Source organism: Molossus molossus, unplaced genomic scaffold, assembly GCF_014108415.1.
Source record: "Molossus molossus isolate mMolMol1 unplaced genomic scaffold, mMolMol1.p scaffold_m16_p_2, whole genome shotgun sequence".
NCBI classification, from domain to species: Eukaryota; Metazoa; Chordata; class Mammalia; order Chiroptera; family Molossidae; genus Molossus; species Molossus molossus.
In genome coordinates, this window is record NW_023425355.1 from 95,416,210 (window position 1) to 95,431,636 (window position 15,427).

Here is a 15,427-nt window from a genome sequence, read left to right on the forward strand (position 1 = left end):
AACAATGAAAGAGAAACCATTGAAAACCCCAGAAATTCTAAATAAAAAAAGTATAATAATCGATCTGAAGAATTCAATAGCGAGTTTCAAAAGTAGGCTCAACCATGCAGAAGAAAGAATCAGTGACATGAACATTAGAAATTACCTAGTCACAGGAGCATAAAAACAAAGAGTGAAAAAAGCCTATGGGAATTATGGGGTACAATGAAAGGAAACAAATGTCACATTATGGGAATTCTGGAAGAAGAGAAATATAAAGGGACAGAAAGTATATTTAAGCAATAATGGCAAAAAAATTCCTGATCTTGGGGAAAGAAATGAACATTCATACTCACAAATACCCCCAAATCCCAAATGGGTTGAACACAAATAGGGCTACATCAAATTGCATTCCCGCCCTGGTCGGTTTTGCTAAGTGGTTAGAGCATCGCCCGCAAACCAATGAGTCATGGGTTTGATTGCATTCAAGGGCACGTATGTCAGTTGCAATTTGTCCCCGGCCCTGGTCGAGGTCATGTGGAAGGCAGCCAGTCGATGTGTCCCTCTCATATGCATGTTTCTCTCTCTCTCCCTCCCTCGATCTCTCTCCCCCTCTCTCCCACTCTATCTGAAGATAAATAGAAAAATCTCCTCTTGTGAGGATTAAAAAAGAAAGATGTGTTATAATTAAATTGTCAAAAGTTAAAGATAAAAAAAATAATTTTAAGATCAGCAAAAGCAAAGAGAGAAGTTAGATATAAGAGAACTCCCAATAAAGGAGTTTCTATGTATTTCTCAACAGAAACTTTTCAGGCCAGGAGAGAATGGGCTGCCAGGTCTGTCTTTGTATATTAAAGTGATCTTTTATAACACTCAAGTTTATAATTGTCTTCATTCAGGTTTCATACATATGTGTCAAGTAATTCATAGGTTTTATAAAATCATTTTTTATTAGTTGTTTCTGGAATATTGAAATGATTCTGATTTAGGGATTGCATGACTTTAATTAAGACATTTGTTAACCTTACTGAGACATTTTACATAAATGTTCTTGATGTTAGAGATATAAAATTACATGTTTTCCAAATAATGATCTATACTATTTTTAATGGTATCACATGTTGATTTACTGTATTTTTTAAGAAGTATTTTAAAAATTTGATAGGGCTCTTTCTTCATTACTCTTTTTTGAATAAGCTTTAGCTTTTAAAAAGACAAATTTGCTTCATTATTTCATTTAATTATACAAGTATTTAAAAATAAAAGGCAGATTAGAATTGTTACATATGCAAAGTGATCTCAGTTATATAAAATTTACATCTACACATAAGAATAACTGGACAGGGTGGGAGCAAGGAAGAGAGGGTAAATGGGGAAAAATGAGGAACATCTGTAATACTTTCAACAATAAAGATTAAAAAAAGAATAAACACATATGACAAAATAGTAACAGCAGTTACGTCTGAGTAATTTCTTTCTTTGCTTTGTTATACTTTTTCAAAATCTTCCTTTTTATTATTAAAAACAAATGAAATATCAAAAATAACTATAAAAACACAACAAAAATTACTTAGTACAACTATTGTGATCAACTTAATTTTGTATTCTGACACACAAATATCTGGCAGACATTAAAGGAATAGGGTGAGAATGGCATCTATTGGCCTAAATATGAATTACATTAAAGAAATTCTATTTATTAATACCTTTTTCTGAGCCAGAATGAGATCTTGGTCCACTTTGGACATTAAAAATGAGCCACCATCATGTTCCATCCAGTAAAATTTCAAGTCCTTTAAATGTACCTTTTCATCTAGTCTTAATCTGTGGAGGAATAAAAAAAACCTGGTGTGAACAAATTACTTATATATACTCCCTAGTTCAATTCTAACAATTGAGTTTTTGTTTTAGTAGAGTTTTTTTTCTCCCCAGAATTTTGTGCCCGAAATAGTAATATGCCTTTAGAATTCAGATTTTCATTTAAGAATATTACTCTGCCTACATGAGAGAGAACAGTTTAGAATGGTCAGGATTGAAGATGGAGTGAAAAGCCAGAAGGCTCTAGTAGTCCAGGTGAGAAATTATTGTAGCCGATACCAGAATTATAACCATGGTGATAGAAATGTAATGACATAGGAAATAATTATGAGGTAATATTCATTGGAGATTACTTAGACATAAAAAGTAATAGAGATGGGGAATCAGGCTTTAGTGATTGGATTGATTATGGTGCAGTCACTAGAGTTGGGGAAGAATAGAAATAGCAAATCAATTTTGTGGGGTTTTAGACACACTGAGTTTAAGTCCATGGGATGCCCAGTATGTTGGTTAATACACACTCCTATACCTAAGGTGAAAAGAAGGAACTGGAGGTATATCTTTTTGAATCCTCTATGTACGGGAGGTAATTGAAGTAGCAGATACAAATGGAGTCATCCTGGGATGTTGGGGAAAGAGAGAAGAATGAAGTGAGTCAAGACCCTCTAGAGTACCAATATTTTAAGGATGTGCTACCAAGGGAGATAAAAAGGAAAAGGCATAGATGTAAGAACTATATCAGAAGACAGTGAATTACAAAATCCAAAGGTAGAGATTATTTCAAGAAGGAAGGAATAGTTAATAGGGTCACCAGTTATAAGATCAGAGAACTTGACAAAAAATTTTTAGTGATGGAAAGGTGAAAACATGTTTAAAAAGTAAAGGAACAAAGATCTGAGAGAGTACCAGAACATGAGATACAGAGCATAGATCAGAGTATTTATATACCAAAGCAAAAAGAAAGACATTTTCTCCACTCTAAAAGGATAAATAAGAAATGCCCTGGCTGGTTTTGCTCAGTGGTTAGAGCATCGGCCTGCAGTCCAGAAAGACCGGGTTTGGTTCCCACTAAGGGCACGTACATCAGTTGCAGTTTGTCCCCGGCCCTGGTTGGTCATGTGGGTGGCAGCCACTCGATGTGTCCCTTTCACATCGATGTTTCTCTCTCTCTCTCTTTCTCTCTCCCTCCCACTCTATCTGAACAAAAAATGGAAAAATGTCCTCAGGTGAGGATAAAAAAAATTAAAAATAAATAAAAGGATAAATAAGAAATGTATGCATAAACAATGCACATGGACAACGAAGCTGGGGACAGGGCGGGGAGGGGGTATCAGTGAAGGGAAAAGGAGAAACATCTGTAACAAAAATAAATTAATTAATTAAATAAAAATAAATAAATTAAAGGCTGGGGACCTAGAAAGTTTGACATAAAGAACTGGAAAAAGTTCCACAGATTGCATTTTCTTGATGAAGTAGAATGTAGGATCATTTACTGAATGAGAAAAATCATGGTTTTGCTGGAAATAAAAATAATTCAAGATTATTGCTGTGGAAAAACATTATAAAGAGCTATAAAGGGAAACAGAGAGATTCTAGGCTGTATCAATGTACCAGTAAGTTTGGAAAACATGTGGTGACAGATGGTAGAAGTATCAGAAAGTCTTAAAGTGAGATAAGTCTATATATTCAAATTGAAAAATGAACAATAATAACCCACTGCTTTCATCCAAAATGAGCCTCTCCTTGTGTAATATTTTTACAGTTAATTATTTTTACAAACTATCTTCCCAGTTTGTGAAGCATGACATTCACATATATAAAAGCTCTCCAAAACAAAACAGAAAATCTCTAATTCTTTGGTTCAGAACTGAAAGTTTACCTCTGTGTTTCTATTAAACAAAGGGAGAATGAATGTCTGGACAGGAAGGAAAGAAAATAAAGAAAGGAAGCTAACATACTTTTTGATCCCAGGTCCTGCCATGACCCTCAGCATGGGGGCCAGATCTTCAGCATAGCGGCACATTGGACCAGTGCACTGAAACAGCTCCTGGGCTCCCCTGGCCTGAGGAAACTGACCATTGTTGGAGACCACACCTGAAAGGTTAGATACTCAGGTTAGCTGTCCAAAATAAGACATAATCCCTCATGTGAGTGAAATCATACAGTTCTTAGCTTTTTCTGACTGACTTACTTTGCTTAGTATGATATTTTCAAGGTTCACCCATGTTGTCACAAAACTAAAACTCATAGACACAGACAACACTATGGTGGTTACCAGAGGTAAGGGGGTGGGGGGAGTAGGTAGTAAAAAGTAAAGGGGGCCAAATATATGATGACTGAAGATGATGTGAATTTGGGTTGTGGGCACACAATACAATATACAGATTTTGTATCAAAGAAATGTATACTTGAAATCTATATAAACTAATTAGTCAATGTCACCACAATAATTAACTTTAAAAAAACATGATCTCTGAAATGTTGTATTTCACCATCGTGTTTAATCTATACTAAACCTGGAGGGTAGAACTTTCAGTGCAATATTTAAAAGAGGCAGCAAGAGCAGACATATTTTTTTTGTTCCTGATCTTCGGAGGAAAGTTTTCAGTTTTATCAATAAGTATGATGGAAACTATCAGTGCTTTCATATACGTCCTTTTTTTTAATATAAAAAAATTAACAGTGTTTACTAAGCGACAAATAATTTTCTAAGAGGTTTGCAACATTAATCCATTTAATCTACTCTATCCAGCAAGACTATCATTCAAAATAGAAGGACAAATAAAGAGCTTTCCAGACAAAAAAGGCAAAGGGAACATATTAACACCAAACCAGCACTGCAAGATATGCTAAAAGGACTGCTGTAAGTAGTAGAGGAAATAGGAAGAAAAATAGAACCAAACTAAACAAAAATGGCAATAAATAAGTACATATCAATTATCACCTTAACCATGAATGGATTGAATGCTCCGATAAAAACACACAGAGTAGCTGACTGGATAAAAAAGCATAACTCACATATATGTTGTTTACAAGAAACCAACCTCACAACAAAAGACTCACATAGGTTGAAAGTGAAGGGGTGGAAAAAAAACCTTTCAAGCAAACAAAAAGGAAAAAAAGCTGGGGTAGCAATACTCATATCTGATTAAGTAAACTTCAAAATAAAGACCATAACTAGAGACAAGGCCACTACATAATATTGAAAGGATCTATCCAACAGGAAGATATAACTTTGGTAAACATATATGCACCCAATATAGGAGCACAAACATATATTAAAAATCTTCTGGAGGACTTCAAAGGAGAAATTAACAGCAATACAATCATACCAGGGGACTTCAACACCCCACTGACATCACTGGATAGATCCTGTAGACAAAAAATTTAAAAAGAAACAAAGAATCTAAATGAAGCACTAGATAAAATGGATTGCATAGATATCTACAGAGAATTACACCCCAAAACTACGGAATTCACATTCTTCTCAAGTGCACATGGGACATTCTCAAACACAGACGACATGTTAGGGCACAAACTAAGTATCTACAAGATCAAGAAGACTGAAATCATATCAAGCATCTTCTTAGATCACAATGGCATGAAACTAGAAATCAATTGTAATAAGAACATGCAAAGACATTGGAAAACAAAGGGAATAAATAGCATGTTATTGAACAATGAATGGATTGCCATGGAGATCAAGGAAGAAATTAAAAACTTCCTGGAATCCAATGAAAATAAACACACAACAACACAAAACCTATGGGATGCAGTGAAAGCAGTTCTGAGAGGAAAGTTCATAGAACTATAGGCCTACCTCAAGAAGCAAGAAAAATTTCTAATAGATTATCTAACCTCAAACTTAAAGAACTAGAAAGCAAACAAAAATAAAACCCCCGAGCAAGTAGAAGGAAGAAAATAGTAAAGATCAGAGCAGAAATAAATGACATGGAGACCAAAAAAACAATTCAAAAGATCAATGAAACAAAGAGCTGGTTCTTTGAAGAGATAAACAAGATTGATGGACCCTTAGCTAGACTCACCAAGAAATAAAGAGAGAGAATCCTAATACACAAAATCAGAAATGAAAGAGGAGAAATAATAACTGACACCACAGCAATACAAAGTGTTGTTAACAAATATTATGAACAACTACATGGCAACAAATTCGATAATCAAAGTGAAATGGAAAAATTTCTAAAAACACATAGTCTTCCAAAACTGATCTGGGAAGAGATAGAAAACTTGAACAGACCAATAACAACAAAAGAAATTGAAGATGTAATCAAGACTCTCCAAGCAAACAAAAGCCAAGGCCAGGACAGCTTCATGGGGGAATTTTACTGAACATTCAAAGAAGAACTAATACCCATTCTCCTCAAACTATTTCAAAAAATTCAAGAAGAAAGACTTCCCAACTCGGTTTTATGAGGCCAGCATAATTCTAATAACAAAACCAGAAAAAGACACTACAAAGAAAGAAAACTACAGACCAATATCCCAGATGATCATAGATGCCAATATACTGAACAAAGTACTAGCAAATTGATTTCAGCAATACATCAAAAAAAATTATTCACCACGACCAAGTGGGATTCATCCCAGGGATGTAAGGCTGGTACAATATTCACAAGTCAATAAATGTGATACACCACCTAAACAAAATGAAAGATAAAAATAATATGATCATATCAATAAATGCTGAAAAAGCATTCTACAAAATCCAGCCCCCATTTCAGTTAAAATCGCTCAGCAAGGTGGAAATAGAAACATCCTATCTCGACTTAATAAAGGCCATATATAAAAGACTTACAGCCAACATCATACTCAATGGGCAAAAATTAAAAGCATTTCCCTTAGGAGCAGGTAAAAGACAAGGATGCCCACTTTTGCCACTCTTATTTAACATAGTACTGGAGGTCTTAACCACAGCAATCAGACAGGAAAAATAAACAAAAAGGATCCAAATTGGAAAGGAGGAAGTGAAACTGTCATTATTCGCAGATAGAAAACCCCAAAGACTTCATCAAAAATTTACTAGACTTAATAAATGAATTTGGCAAAGTAGCAGAATACAAAATTAACGTCAAGAAATCGATGACATTCTTATACACCAATGATGAACTCACAGAAAGAGAAACTGAAAAATCAATCCCATTTACCATCATGGCAAAAAAATTAAGATACCTAGGAATCAACTTAACCAAAAAAATAAAAGACCTATTCGCAGAAAACTACAGGTCATTGAACAAAGAAACAGACAAAGATATAAAAAAGTAGAAGCACATACCTTCTTCATTGATTGGAAGAATTAACATAATTAAAATGTCGATACTACCCAAAGCAGTCTATAGATTCAATGCAATCCCCATCAAAATGTCAACGACATACTTTGCAGAATTAGAACAAATACTACAAAAGTTTATATGGAACCAAAAAAGACCCAGCATAGCCACAGCAATCTTGAAAAAGAAGAACAAAGTTGGAAGGAATCACATTACCAGATCAGGTTATAGTACAAAGCTACTATAATCAAAACAGCCTGGTACTGGCACAAGAATAGGCAGATAGATCAATGAAATAGAATAGAGAACCCAGAAATGGACCCAAGACAATATTTTCAATTAATATTTGACAAAGGGGACAAGAGTATACAGTGGAGCAAAGACAGCCTCTTTAATTAATGGTGTTGGGAAAATTGCACAGGTATATGCAAAAAAAAAAAAAAAAAAAAAAAGAAAATTAAACTAGATCATCAACTTACCCCCTACAATAGAATAAACTCAAAATGGATAAAAGATTTAAATGTGACTCATGAATCTATACAAATCCTAGAAGAAAATGTAGGCAACAAAATTTCAGATATTATACACAGCTGATTTTTCACTGATACATCACCAAAGGCAACAGACACAAAGGAGAAAATGAACACATGGGACTACATCAATCTCAAAAGCTTCTGCACAGCAAAAGAAACAATCACCAAAATGGAAAGTCAACTCACTCTATGGGAGAGCATAATTGCCAATGATACATCAGATAAGGGGTTAATTTCCAATATATATAGAGTACTCATACAACTCCACAAAAGGAAGACAAAGAACCCAATTAAAAAATGGGCAGAGGAACTAAATAGACACCTCTCCAAACAGGACATACAAATGGCCAAGAGACATATGAAGAAATGCTGGATGTCACTAATCACCAGAGAGATGCAAATTAAAAGAACAATGAGGTATCACCTCACACCAGTAAGAATGGCCACCATCAACAAATCATCAAACAACAAGTGTTGGCAAGGGTGTATAGAAAAGGGGACTCTAGTACACTGCTGGTGGGAATGCAGACTGGTGCAGCCACTATGAAAAACAATGTGGTGTTACTTCAAAAAACTAAAAATTGAACTGCCATTTGACCCAGTGATCGCACTTCCAGGAATATATCCTAAGAAGCCTGAAACTCCAATCAGAAAGAATATATGTACCTCCATGTTTGTAGCAGCACTATTTACAATAGCTAAGATCTGGAAATAGCCCAAATGTCCATCAGTAGACGAGTGGATAAAAAATCTGTGGTACATATACACAGTGGAGTACTATGCAGCTGTAAGAAAGGAAAATCTCTTATCCTTTGAGACAACACGGAGGGACCTGGAAAGTATTTTTATTCTAAGCAAAACAAGCCAAACAGAGAAAGACAAGTACCATATGATCTTGCTTATTTGTGGAATATAATGAAATTAACAGTCTGAGGAACGGGGTAGTCCCAGAGATGTGGAAGTGAGGTACAGACTGAGAATCCCCAGAATGGGGGCGGGGGGAGATAAGCCACAGAACTTATATGCATGTATCCATGAACAATAGACATGGACAAAAAAGCTGGGGTCAGGGCAGGGAGGGTTGGGAGGGTTGTATCAGTGGGGGGAAAAGGAGAAACATCTGTAACAAAAATAAATTAATTAATTAAATAAAATAAAATTAACAGTGGAAAAAAAAAGCTCTAAAATCATAGTTGTTATCTGCTACTTTGCATGAGAAAGCAGAAGTATGTACATACTAAAAACAAAACAATCAAGAAATCTGGTATTACAAAATAATAATTATTACCCAGAAACCAACTCAAAGGCCAAAAATAGTGTAATCTAATTAATAAAAATTCAAAAAACCTAGTAGAAACAAAGTTCTATAAGCTACAGAAAACTCAGAAAAAAAGAATTCAATGAAATTAGGAACAAAATTAATGAACAGAAGGCTTTCTTTATCAAAGAGACTGAAATTATAAATAAGGACCAAACAGAAAATCTGGATCTGAAAATTTAATAAATGAGATAAAGAATGCATAGGAGGGCAACTGTAGCTTGGCAGACCAGATTTTAAAAAGGAATAAACAGCTTGCCTGGCCGGTGTGGCTCAGTGGTTGAGCATCGACCCATGCACTAAGAGGTCAATTGAGGTTTGATTCCCGGTCAGGGCACATACCCAGGTTGTGGGCCAGGTCCCCAGTGGGGGACATGCAGGAGGTGGTCAATCGATGCTCTCTCTCATCAATGTTTCTATCTCTCTCTTTGCCTCTCTCTCTAAAATTAATAGATAAAAAAAATTAAAAAAAGAAGAAATGGCTTGAAATATAGAAATAATCAAGTTTGATTAGGAGAAGGAACTGAGATTTTAAAAAAGCAAAGAAAGCCTATGAGAGCTGTTGTTTTCATTGAGAAAGGTAAATATTTGACAACTGGGGTTCCAAGAGAAAGAAAAGTTGTCAGAAAGTTTACTTAAATATATAATAGATGATAACTTCCCAAATCTGGGTAAGGACTTGCACATAAAAGTCCATAGTGCTGAAAAGAACAGTCTATTATCTCAATGAAAAAAAAAGAAACCTTTCTCTAAGAACATTATAATAAAGCTGTCAAAAATCATTAATAACAAGAATATTATAGGCAGGTGCAGGAGAAGTAATGTACCAAGGAACCCTAACTAGGTTAGTAGTGGCTTTCTCAGCAGAATCTCTAAGTATAGGAAAGAGTGAAATGACACATTCAAAGTGTTGAACAATAAAACTTTTCAGCCAAAAATAATATATCCAGCAAAGTTATCTTTCAAAATTGAATGAGATTAAATAGTTCCTCAGACAAACAAAAGGTGAGGGAGTTTACCACTCTTAACAAGTCTTGCAAAAAATAATGCTGGAAGGAGATCTTTCCCAAACAAACAAACAAACAAACAAACAAACAAATAAAAAACATTGGAAATGAACAACACATTAGACCCAATAGATTTAAAATACATATATAGAAGATTCCATTCAACAGAAGTAGAATGCAAATTCTTCTCAGGTTCACATAGAATATTCTCCAGAATAGATCATATGATAGGACACACGACAAATCTTAGCAAAGTTGCAATTTATATCTTACCAACCATCTTTTTGACCACATGGCATGAAACTAGAACTCAACAACAAAGGGAAGGCTGGAAAATATACATATTATGTGGAAATCAAACAATGGGTAAAAATAGAAATCAAAAAGGAATACAAAATTACCTCAAAGTAAATTTAAATGAAAGCCAAACATACCAATTCCAATGAGATGCTGCAAAAGCAGTTCTAAAAGTTTATAGTAATAAATGCATTCATTAAGAAATTAAAAAGATCTCAAATAAGCAACCTAATTTTAATCTTCAAGGAATTAGAAAAAAGAAAAATAATAATGCCAAAGTCAGCAGAATGATTAAAATAAACAAGATCAGAAAAGAAATACATAAAGTAGAGACCAGAAATATAATAAAAAAGATTAATGAAGCTGAGTAATGTTTTTCAAAAATATAACAAATTGACTAAAATTAACTAAACTAAATAAGAAGAAGAAAGAAAATTCAAACACATAATGATGCAAACAAATAAATAACACAAATGTAAACAGGAGACATTACAACAAATGATATAGAAATGCATAAGATCATTAGATACTACCATGAATAATTATATGCCAACAAATTACATAACCTAGATAAAACGGATAAATTTCTAGAAATACAAAAGCTGCCAAGATTGAATTAGTAAGAAATAGAAAACCTTCACAGACCAACAAGGAATAAAAAACAGGAATCAGAGAGGAGTAAAAATGGCGGCAGAGTGAATGTAAGCTACACAGACCATCTTCCAGGACCAAACTGGATTTATAACAAAAATAAAGACAAATCGTCAGGAAGGGGCAACCGAAAGGCAACTTGGAGGACCACATAACCAGGGACACTGACTCAATCCTGGTAGGTTTGTGAGGACGCGAGAGGGGGCCAGGAGCCCACAGTCCACAGCGGACTGGGCTGAGACCAGCGGACTCGGCTGGGACCAGGGGACTCGGCTGGAAGCTGCGCCCTCAGCTGGGTCCTATGACCTCTGCTAGGAGCTACGCCCTCGGCTGGCTCCAGCTGCTTCTGCTAGAAGCTGCTTCTGCCACCTCTGCTGCTTCTGGTGACCGCAGCTGGGTCCTGCGAACTCGCCTGGTGCCTCAGCCTCGGCCACCCTTGGCTGGGAGCAGCGACCTCGGGTTATAAGTCCCAGGCAGCTCCACGACAGCAGAGTCCGGACAGAGGCAAAATTGGCAGCAGCCACTCACCTTGGGCTCTGGTAGAGGGAAGGCAGACTGGACTGGAACCCTGTGGGGACACTCGGTATTTGGAGGGTGCTCAGAGCTTTAGCTAAGTGCAGCAACACAGGACTGTGGTCATGTTACTCCTTCCCAGGACCCTGGAAAAAGGCGGCGGACCCTCCCACGGAGATTCAACCCCACCTGGTGGCCATTGAAATGCTAATTGAGGACCATTAACAACCAGCATCTGTCCCACCCTCCGGAAATCCTTACACTAAGCACCTCAGGGAGTTTTTCGGGCAACTCAGAAACCAAGGTTCTTCAGGTGACCTCTACTAATACCCTCCAGGCAAAAAAAGCTAGAGGATAACTACCATTCGCTGGGCTAGCAACTCTAACCAGGAAGGTTAAGACTTGACAGTGGTGTTTAAAGTGGGTCCTCCCTGCCTCATGCAAGCCCAGGACAGGGAGCCACAAACAGCAGAACACCAACACCCACAGGGAAAATTTGGCAGATTCCAAAGCCCACTGTGATAGCCAAAATGGTGAAAAACAGAAACAAAAGCCAAATGACAGAACAAGAGACCTCTACTGAAGAGGAGATAAATGAGCTGTAGTTAAGCAAGTTAACAGAACTAGAATTCAGAGCCATGATCTTCAGGAAGCTCAACAGTATGTGTAAGGACATAGAGATGCTGAAAATAAGCCAATTGGAAATTTAAAACCACCAAGAAGAGATAAAGAAAAATGACATAACAGAAATGAAAAACACACTGGAAGGTCTAAAAAGCAGAGTAGAGGAAGCTGAGGACCGGATCAGTGAATTAGAAGACAAGGTAGAAAAAATCAACCAATCAGAAAAATAAAAGGAAAAAACGATTAAAAAACAGGAAGACAGCCTAAGAGAACTGTGGGACAACTGGAAACATAATAATATTCGCATCATAGGAGTCCCCGAGGAAGAAGAAAATGAGCAAAGGTTAAAGAATATATTCAAAGAAATAGTGAGAGAAAACTTTCCTAATTTGGTGAAGAAAAAAGGCATTCAAGTTCAAGAAGCACAGAGAGCCCTAAGAAGAACCCAAACAGGCCCACAACAAGACACATAGTAATCAAAATGCCAAAAATTAAAGACAAAGAGAGAATCCTAAAAGCAGCAAGAGATAAGGAACAGGTTAACTACAAAGGAAAGCCTATAAGGTTCTCAGCTGACTTCTCACAAGAAACACTATAGGCCAGAAAAGAATGGCATGAATAATCAAGGTCATGAAAAACAAGGATCTGAATCCAAGACTATTCTACCCAGCAAGGCTATCATTCAAAAGGGAAGGTCAAATAAAGAGCTTCCCAGACAAACAACGGCTAAGGGAATACATTAGCACCAAACCAGCACTGCAGGAAATGTTAAAAGGACTGCTGTAATTAGCAGGAGAAATGGGAAGAAATATAAAACGACACTAAACAAAAATGGCAATAAATAAGTACATTTCAATAATCACCTTAAATGTAAATGGATTGAATGCTCCCATAAAAAGACACAGAGTAGCTGATTGGATTAGAAAGCATGACACATCTGAACAATGTTTAAAAGAGACCCACCTCACAACAAAAGACTCACATAGATTGAAAGTAAAGGGATGGAAAAAAATCTTCCAAGAAAACGAAAAGGAAATAAAAAGCTGGGGTAGCAATACCCATATCTGATAAAATAGATTTCAAAATTAAGGCCATAACTAGAGAAAAGAAGGACACTACATAATATTGAAAGGATCTATCCAACAGGAAGATATAACCTTGATAAACATAAATGCACCCAATATAGGAGCACCAAAATATATTAAAAATCTTCTGCAGGACTTCAAAGGAGAAATCGATAGCAAAACGATCACAGCAGGGGACTTCAACACCCCGCTGACATCACAGGATATATCCTCTAGACAAAAAATTAGCAAGGAAATAGAGACTCTAAATGAAGCACTAGACCAAATGGATTTAATAGATATCTACAGATAATTACACCCCAAAACTACAGAACTCACATTCTTCTCAAGTGCACATGGGACATTTGCAAACATGGACCACATGGTAGGACAAAAACGAAGTCTCTACAAGTTCAAGAAGACTGAAATCATATCAAGCATCTTCCTAGATCACAATGGCATGAAACTAGAAGTCAATTGCAAGAAGAACATACAAAGATATTTGAACACATGGAGGCTAAATAGCATGTCATTAAACAATGAGTGGGTCACCGAGGAAATCAAGGAAGAAATCAAAAACTTCCTGGAAACCAATGAAAATGAAGACACAACACAAAATCTATGGGATGCAGCGAAAGCAGTTCTGAGAAGGAATTTCATAGCACTATAGGTCTACCCCAAAAAACAAGAAAAATCCCTAATAGATTATCTAACCTCAGAACTTAAAGAACTAGAAAGCAAACAAAAAGAAAACCCCAGAGCAAGTAGAAGGAAGGAAATAGTAAAGATCAGAGCAGAAATAAACGACATAGGACCAAAAAAAACAACTCAAAGGATCAGTGAAATAAAGAGCTGGTGTTTGGAAAAGATAAACAAGATTGATCGAACCTTAGCTAGACACACCAAGAAACAAAGAGAGAGAACCCAAATACACAAAATCAGAAATGAAAGAGGAGAGGTAACAACTGACACCACAGAAATACAAAAGATCGTTAACAACTACTATGAACAATTATATGGCAAGAAGTTCAATGATATAAGTGAAATGGACAAATTTCTAGAAACACATAGACTCCCAAAACTGGACTGGGAAGAGATAGAAAACTTGAACAGACCAATAACAACAGAAGAAATTGAAGATGTAATCAAGACTCGCCCAACAAACAAAAGTCCATGCCCAGAAGGCTTCATGGGGGAGTTTTACTGAACATTCAAAGAAGAACTAACAACCATTCTCTTCAAACTATTTCAAAAAATTCAAGAAGGAAGACTTCCAAACTTGTTTTATGAAGGCAGCATAATTCTAATTCCAAAACCAGAAAAAGACACTACAAAGAAAGAAAACTACAGGCCAATATCCCTGATGAACCAAGATGCCAAAATCCTGAACAAAATACTAGCAAATCGGATCCAGCAATACACCAAAAAAATTATCCACCATGACCAAGTGGGATTCATCCCAGGGATGCAAGGCTGGTACAATATTCGCAAATCAATAAACATGACACACCACATAAACAAAATGAAGAATAAAAATCACATGATCATATCAATAGATGACCAAAAATCCTTCGACAAAATCCAGCATACATTTCTGATAGAAGTGCTCAGCAATGTGGGAATAGAGGGATCATATCTATACATAATAAAGGCTATATATGAAAGACCTACAGCCAACATCATACTCAATTGGCAAAAACTAAAAGCATTTCCTTTAAGAACAGGAACAAGGCAAGGATGCCTACTTTCTCCACTCTTATTTAACATAGTACTGGAAGTCTTAGCCACAGCAATCAGACAGGAAGAAAAAATAAAAGGGATCCAAATTGGAAAGGAGGAAGTGAAACTGTCATTATTCGCAGATGGCATGATACTATATGTAGAAAACCCCAAAGACTCCATCAAAAATCTACTAGAGTTAATAAATGAATTTGGCAAAGTAGCAGGACACAAAATTAATGTCAAGAAATCGATGGCATTCTTATATACCAATGATTAGCTCACAGAAACAGAAACTCAGTAAACAATACCATTTACCATTGCAGTAAAAAAATTAAGATACCTAGGAATAAACTTATCCAAAGAAATAAAGGACCTATTCTCAGAAAACTACAGGTCATTGAAAAAAGAAATCGAGGAAGACATAAAAAAGTGGAAGCCCATACCCTGCTCATAGTTTGGAAGAATTAACATCATTAAAATGTCCATATTACCCAAACCAATCTATAGATTCAATGCAATCTCATCAAAATACCAACGGCATACTTCACAGAATTAGAACAAGTACTTCAAAAGTTCATAAGGAACCAAAAAAGACCTCGAATAGCCACAGCAT

The 15,427-nt window shown here is 36.0% G+C and overlaps 1 protein-coding gene across 1 annotated transcript in view; it reads right to left on the reverse strand.

Annotated features, from left to right (window-relative positions):
- The window catches only part of FAAH2 (fatty acid amide hydrolase 2), a 140,305-nt gene that overhangs the window by 48,667 nt on the left and 76,211 nt on the right, over window positions 1-15,427 (reverse strand). The window contains exons 6-7 of the mRNA XM_036270700.1: window positions 3,756-3,891; window positions 1,686-1,803 (exon numbers count right to left, since the gene is read on the reverse strand). Coding sequence (XP_036126593.1) covers window positions 1,686-1,803; window positions 3,756-3,891 — 254 coding nt within the window. The remainder of the gene's footprint in view (window positions 1-1,685; window positions 1,804-3,755; window positions 3,892-15,427) is intronic.